At 35.6% G+C, this 7,492-nt stretch overlaps 1 protein-coding gene across 3 annotated transcripts; it reads left to right on the forward strand.

Annotated features, from left to right (window-relative positions):
• Positions 1 to 2,345: 2,345 nt before the first annotated feature.
• LOC18037343 (putative hydrolase C777.06c) lies at positions 2,346 to 7,278 on the forward strand. 3 transcript variants are annotated; one of them, XM_006426490.2, is made up of 12 exons: positions 2,346 to 2,694; positions 3,216 to 3,343; positions 3,430 to 3,542; positions 3,908 to 3,949; positions 5,115 to 5,170; positions 5,346 to 5,422; positions 5,514 to 5,633; positions 6,189 to 6,265; positions 6,369 to 6,432; positions 6,566 to 6,616; positions 6,691 to 6,739; positions 6,876 to 7,278. In XM_006426490.2, the coding sequence occupies exons 1-12, from the start codon at positions 2,538 to 2,540 to the stop codon at positions 6,992 to 6,994; spliced, it is 1,053 nt and encodes a 350-aa protein (XP_006426553.1). In that variant the 5' UTR covers positions 2,346 to 2,537; the 3' UTR covers positions 6,995 to 7,278. The 3 variants fall into 3 exon arrangements, with proteins under 3 accessions (XP_006426553.1, XP_006426552.1, XP_024036681.1); XM_006426489.2 differs by having other exon boundaries at positions 3,285 to 3,343; XM_024180913.1 differs by lacking the exons at positions 3,216 to 3,343; positions 3,430 to 3,542 and having other exon boundaries at positions 5,078 to 5,170.
• The last annotated feature ends 214 nt before the right edge of the window (positions 7,279 to 7,492 follow it).

Consider the following 7,492-nt stretch of genomic DNA (forward strand, 5'->3'; position numbering starts at 1 on the left):
TGGTTCATGAAAATTGACTTCGTTGTTATCACCTATTGAAGCTTCTGATAGCAAATACAAATGGCAGAACAAAATAATTACATAAACAAAATGGCGAGTTTGAGTTATTGAAATTGAAAGTTTTGGTTAAATTACAACTTAAGGAAATCTTTATGGTCAATTTGTCAAATTGTTTACGAGGAATAAGATGAATTTCATGATTCAAAAAGAAGGGTGATCAACTTCGACACATTGTGGGTGTTAGATACAGGTGGTGCCATTGACGTCTATTGCGGCAAATGAAAATGTCCATTTTTATTTGGGAAGAAGCAGGATCCACCTAAGAACGAGTATTTCTCGCTTCAATTTGAAAATTTTTGTTAAAAGAAAAATATTATAATGACTAACGAGGATAATTTGGGAACTGTGTTAATTAAATTGAGAGAAAAAAATGACTAGATGTACAGTGACTTGTCCAACCCAAGCATACCACCTTTCAATTGGAAGTTGACTCCTCGATATCAATTCAAGGCATTAACATTTGCATTCGGCCTAATCGCCATCGGAATATGCCCAAAATCCATTTGCCAAATTCTGTACTGCGCAAAGAATATGATGGATAACTACATATCTTCCCCCTCAAGTTCAGAGAAAGTGCAAAATATGACAACATTCATGTCAATTTTACTTTATGAGCATTATAATAAAAGACTGTTAATCTCGGAAAGGGTAATTTTTAAAAACCTCATATGAGGTTTGAAGCAGTTGCAAGTAGATGGCGAAAATTTATTTATTTGTAAGCACCCCCTTACATTTTGTTCTGTTTAATCTTTGTTTAGGTAGTTAGGGGCATTTATGACAATTCGTGCAAGAACTAAAAGTTTTGCAACATCTGGTGACTCGAGCACGATAACTGAGACCTGCCTTTGTAGTCACTATGCTCTGAGATCCAAATTTCATGAGTTTCCAAAAGCCTTTAATTGAATGCGCTTTGAGTTCATTGTTATTAAAGCTTGAATTGTTGGACCATTAACACTTGACCCACATAGATGCATGCACGCCATTGGTTTTAGTGCAGAATCTTTTCAAGTAATGAAAAAACATTTGATTTGAGCACCAAATCTTTCAACCCGCGATTGAACCCCTACGAGACTCGGTCCTCGAACTAATTCAGCAGCTTCACCAAGTCATCCTTATTGCCACCATCTCCATTCACATGTTTCAAAGCCTTTTTGAGTCCCTCAACATGCTCTCTATCAATCCGGGCTTCAATTTCAGTCTCGATGGAGCCAGCGACTCAAATGATGGAGTGAGTCGAGACTCATCAAGTCAAGAAGCTTTTGAGGCTATTATGGTCGTGCTCTCTATGGAGGTTAAGACGAGGCTTTTGAGGTCGACGAGGTGTTGAGCGAGAGTAGGGAAATGTGGGTCCTTGGAGAGGAGGGCATCATATTCGGTTTCGAGCTTGAGCGGAGCTTTAATGGCGGATGAGTTGAACTCAACTGAGTTGGAATTAAGGTGCGCTTGGAGGTCGACTTCTCAACTAAGTGTTGCGGACCGCCCAATTCGCTAGCTCAATTGCCCACAATTTCGGGCTAGAGAGCCAACACAAGGCCAAGAGTGCTAGCTTGGCCCAATTCCGGAACATTCTAGGCAATTCTAGTACATGTGAGCTTGTAAATACTCTAGAATTCTCCATAGAATTCCAGCACATGTAAATAGCTAGGAAATGATAGAATTCTCTAGAATCTCTAGAGCTTGGCAAGCCTCCCCTATAAATATGGGATGGCATTAGGCATTTGTATCCAACAAGCATTGTAAGCAACTCAAGCATTGTATTCTCTCTTTGTGCAATACAAGTTTTCTTCTTTGGCTCAATTGCTCTCTTCTCTAGTTCGAGAAGCTCTAGGCTTACTTAGCAACATTCGACAAAGTTGTCTAAGTACCGCACGGGTTAGCTGCGCAAAACACTCATCCCGTGACATAAGGCTTGCTTAAGAGCTTCTAGGACGTTGAGCATTCGTGGAGATTGTTCTTGCCATGATGGATCTTCCATAAATGCATCTCGTTTCCTTTGATTTTGTGTTGTTTTGATGATTCACGAAGTTTATGTGAAATGGAGGTAATGACCACTCACTGAGTCATTGTATAAACTAATCAATTGACCAAGCAATTTATCTTGAGACTTGAAATTTCTCAGCTGATTTTTAGCAATGTCGTGTATAAAAACTATCATTAGGGTAATTTCATCTTTTCAAAGTCAACTAATTGTTAACAAAAAATTTAACTAACGGTGAAAGGATATTTACAAATAAATTAATTTTCGCTATTTACTTGCAACTGCCTCAAACGTCAGGATATGTTTTTTAAAATTACCCATCTCGGAAATCGGGTCAGCGTTGTCGCCGCTCGTTTTCCAGAGTCTCCCGAGTTCTTCACTTTCCTCAAAATGCCCTTTCAGAACCCTAAAAAAGCCGAAAAAGTTCAAAAAGTAAAAAGTTATGAGACAATTTTTTAAAAAAATCTGAAAAAAGAAGAAAAATTAGAACTTTCTGTCAATGGCATCATTTTTAGGCACGGTGAGGCCAAGCCCATCCTCAGTGTCCTGTTTTGCTCCTTGCAGACGCCAAATATCGGTTTACACCTCTCAAATTTCACTCCCAACATCTGGGTTCTTTCCTTTCAAGAGGATTCTTCAAGCTTGCCTTCAATCTAGTATGTTTCGATATAAATTTTTAAGTTTTATTTCTGGGTATTAACGGTTTCCATGAATTATTTTCCATCTTTGCTTTACATGCAACTGTAAATGGTGTTAACTTATCCGGGTGTGATCGATATGGATGATTGATTCTTGGTTTTGCACATTTAATTGGATATTTCTTTTTATATCTGTAATTTTTAATGTGCATTCATAGACTGGAAGCTTTTATGTTTGAGGAATTCTTAGCTTGTTATCTGGCAGCTGAAAAGCTTTAATTTTCAGTAAATTTAGATATAATGATGGACTTACAAAAATCCTTTTTATGAATGTATTGCTTAAAGAAAACATTGCATTGTGAGGAGTAGCTGATAGTGAGGTTAATTTGTTACAAGTGAGGAGGCAGTGTCAACCTTTTGGTGGATTTTATTTCCGCTTGAAGGAAAATTATATGAAGTCTCTGCTGCAGATATTGTTGTGTTGTCTGCTATCATTCATAGCTATAGATAACCTATTAGTGATCCAAATTGGGTTACAGATTTGGCAAATGGGGATAATGGAGTGCAGTTACCTGCTCAGCAATCTGAAATTGTATTTATGGGGACAGGAACTAGTGAAGGGATTCCTCGTGTCAGCTGTCTAACTAATCCTTCAAAAAAATGCCCGGTATACTATAGAGACTTCTATACTTGAGTTGACACTAAATGCACAAAATCTTTTGGAGACTTCCATTGAATCCCTCTTATGTACAGGTGTGCACAAAAGCTGTCGAACCTGGTAATAAAAATAGGAGACTCAACACAAGTATCCTTATTCGTTATCCTGGGCCATCTGGAAGGAGAAACATTTTAATAGATGCTGGCAAGTAAGTGAAAGATACTCCCAATTTGATCGTATTGGTCTCTTGGTATGGTTTAGCTGAAATCGCTTCTGTTTCTTATTATCATTTGCTGCTAATTTTTCAATTCCTACTGTTTCCATCTAATTGTCTTGATATGTGCTTATATATAAACAATAATAAAAATCTAGTTGGGCTTATAAAAATTATGTAATTAAACATTGATTGAATCTGGGAAATGAGATGGAAATTTATTTTTCCTTAAGACTAAAATTGGTCCCAAAGTTAGAAATAGTAAAAGAGATGGACCTTATAACTGAGCAATTTTGACGAGTTTATGTAATTCCCAAACTTATATGGCAAGAATTTTCTTTTGAACTTCTATTTTGCAGGTTTTTCTACCATAGCGCTCTTCGTTGGTTTCCTGCCTATGGGTCAGTCTTTACTTCATTCACTTGGAAAGTCTTTATGAAGGCCGTTTAAGATGTCAGTTACTTCAGTTGAGATTATATGACTGCAGCTTGTGCAAGCTTTGCATGTTGGTACTTTGTTAGACATTGCTACATATGAATGCAGAATAGTTGCAATAAGTTGCTTGCAATTATAAAGGACCATGTCACATAGGTTCTGTGGTGCACAAGATTTTGTGTACTTCAGATTAAAAAATGTTGGTAGTTGCAAAAATACTGGCCTCATAATGTAGGGGTGGTATTATTTTAGTGTCCCGAGTATGTTATGATTCCCCTTCAAAAGAACCCCATACCAAAACTTTTCAACTTCTAGTCTTAGACACTGTACTGATTAGATATGAATTTATTTAGGACCTGTGAGTGTCCCATTTGTTCTAGGATGATTGTTGATCCAATGTAACAAACTGGAATGAAAGTGAAACTTCTGCATTTGTTCATAGAGTTCAGTTTATCACTTAGTAAATTTTTATGATTATATTCTATCTGAACAAATATCTTGATGATTTTGATTCCATCTTCATAGTTTTTCAGCACAATTCAAACCTTGTTTCCTTGAGTGCTTGGTTTCTTCTGTTACCATTACCAGTGTTCCATGTTTGCTGAAGATTTTTTTATTGATAAATATAGGAGATTTGATTATTGAAGCACTAATTTATTGACATCCAAATTATTTGATGTTTTTGTTTCATATGTAGGAGATTTAAATGTTCATTTTTTTTTAAAAAAAAAAAACTAAATTCCTATTGATATTTGGCACAGATGTATCTTAGAGAGAAGTAGTTCTGCACTTAAAATTTTGTCTCTATGACCAGTTGGCCTAAACAAGCATAAATGTGTTTTCATACGCATGCCAAGCATTAGATATGAATTGAAGTAACCACCTATTACAATTTATAATTGATGCTACGTAATTGTTTAGAATAGTTCTAAATGTATATTGCATAGAGCATTTCTCTCAATGGATAATATGCTATTTAAATTGTCTTCATTCAGCTAGCCTGCTTGGTTTCTTTTAAAGCATTTATGTATATGAAAAAGTCGGAAGTTGTTAGATTGTGATGGTTTTGCAAATTCTGCTATGGTATATGTCAGGTACTTGCCTTATCATAACTAGTTGCATTTCTGCCAGGATAAGAACAATTGATGCGGTTATAATTACTCATTCTCATGCTGATGCAATTGGAGGTCTCTGACAACACTTTCTGATTCTTTTTCTTTAATCAAACAAATGAATTTATGACACTGCATTAAGTTTGCTCTTCGTCATCTTATTATTATTGGATTTTGAAATAGAAGCACATATATGCTCTAAGATTGGCCTTTAAATTATTTTTCATTTTTTACCCCCTTTTTTTTGAAGGTTTGGATGATCTTCGAGACTGGACGAACAATGTACAGCGTCACATTCCAATTTACGTTGCAATGCGTGATTTTGAGGTCCAAAATGCAATCCTGCCTTTATTGCATAGCATATTGTGTAGTTTTCAACTTCATTTGATCTTGGCACTAATTATTAAAACAATTTCAGGTAATGAAGAAGACTCATTATTATTTAGTGGATACAAGCGGGATTATACCTGGTGCTGCAGTTTCAGAGCTGCAATTTAATATCATTGATGAGGAGCCATTCACTGTACAAGATTTAAAGGTAACAATTGTTCACTTAGGATTAAAGTGGAAATCCATAACTCTCTGATATATGAGTTTTTGAACTGGTTTCATAAATTGGTGCCCTAAATTGGCTGTCAATTCCTCACGTGTTGTCAAACAACAGTTTCTGAAATTAAGTACAATAAAAAGTCTCTCTGGGAATTTGTATTTAAATTATGAAGCTGAGGAAAATATTCAGAAATTAAAAAAAAAAGTTGTTTGGCGAGGGCTTTTTCACTTGGACTTAGTAAGGATAAATCAAGATTGCAAAGACAGAAGTAGGATTCATCTCAAAGCAAGAATTCATTTTGATGTCTATTCATCTTTAAAGGACTCTTAAGGTCCAATTAAAGACTGCTGTTTAATGGAATGGTTTTTTAGATGACCATTTGCTTCTTTGCATCTCTCCTGGATGTCTATGTGACTTGGTCTCACAATTCTCTGTTCTTCCAATGTAAACCTAAACATAAAATATGACAAAAGTGTTATGTAGCCAAGTTGAAAAACAGTTTACGATGCAGAGTGATTTTTCTTTAAAAATATTGTGCTTCAGATTACACCTTTACCAGTGTGGCATGGTGCTGGTTACCGTTCCCTTGGATTTCGTTTTGGTAATATTTGTTACATCAGGTAATGCTCTGAATATGGTTTGTTTGTGGAAATGTAATGCTTTCATTATTTTCAGACTCCAGAAGTTTGAATTTGAAACTTTGCTGTTTTTTCTTTTTTCCAGTGATGTCAGTGAGATACCTGAAGAAACTTATCCCTTTCTGCAAGACTGTGAAATCCTGATAATGGTCCTCTCTCTCTCTCTCTCTCTCACATGCAAAGATACACACACATTTTTTCTTGTTTGCATGTATACTTAAGTTTTATGTATGTACATAAGTACAGTTTGTTTTAAGCTTAAATGTCAAATGATTTTTTCAGGATGCTTTAAGGCCTGATCGGTCTTCTTCAACACACTTTGGACTTCCAAGGGTAGACAAATTCTTGGCATACTCAGGTAATCAATTTACATTATCAAATATGAGTTTAACTATTTTTCCTTTCAGGCTTTAGAGGAAGTGCGGAAAATTCAACCAAAGAGAACACTTTTCATTGGTATGTTAATTTCTCCTTTTATAGTGTAGAATTTACGTGTTTCTGTTTCTGAATTGTTACTTGTTCCTTAATGTTACATTGTCTTTGAATTCAAAAGAGATTCTAAACTCATCTTCTTTCCTATGCTTTTACAAAGGCATGATGCATTTGATGGATCATGAAAAGGTGAATGAAGAACTTCTGAAGTTGATGGAGACTGAGGGTCTTGATGTGCAACTCAGTTATGATGGATTGCGTGTTCCAGTAATGCTCTAGCTCTTACCTTGTTTTCAATGTGGGGATTAATAGACTGCATATACCAAACATGCTGTAGCCTTTATCATGTATTTTTGGGCACAGCCACTATTTTTTAACAACAAAACATACACCATAAACTCCAAATTCCAAGTCAATTATTATCTTGACCAACTCATCACAAACTCATATGATGTAATCTTTCCAGGAAGTTTCATTGGCCTCATTTAGTACTGCTGAATTCTAAATGTGACATAACATTATTATTTTATGTATTGGACTAGTGCCCGATTTTTCCTGCTTGATGTTAACATATTAGTTGCTCTATCATTTTTCTTGGTTTTGCTGGCACTAGCATGTTTAAAAGCGAGAGATGCTGAGAAATTGGTGACTATCTGGGGCCTGCTCAGAACTTTTTATAAATGCAGAAATAATAGTAGTCAAGGCAACCTTCTCTTACTTTTTGTATGCGTGCATGGAGTCTAAACAAGCTCTTTTTTCTCAATTATTTGCGCCCAT

The sequence above is a fragment of the Citrus clementina genome, unplaced genomic scaffold (genome assembly GCF_000493195.1).
Source record: "Citrus clementina cultivar Clemenules unplaced genomic scaffold, Citrus_clementina_v1.0 scaffold_7, whole genome shotgun sequence".
Lineage (NCBI taxonomy): Eukaryota > Viridiplantae > Streptophyta > Magnoliopsida > Sapindales > Rutaceae > Citrus > Citrus x clementina.

Bases quoted from the DNA above. Each gene is read 5' to 3' on its own strand.
- LOC18037343 (XM_006426490.2), top strand. From the start codon at position 2,538: ATGGCATCATTTTTAGGCACGGTGAGGCCAAGCCCATCCTCAGTGTCC. The intron at 6,433-6,565 runs GTCCTCTCTCTC...TGATTTTTTCAG, and splicing joins ACTGTGAAATCCTGATAATG to GATGCTTTAAGGCCTGATCG. The intron at 6,617-6,690 runs GTAGACAAATTC...TTTTCCTTTCAG, and splicing joins CACACTTTGGACTTCCAAGG to GCTTTAGAGGAAGTGCGGAA.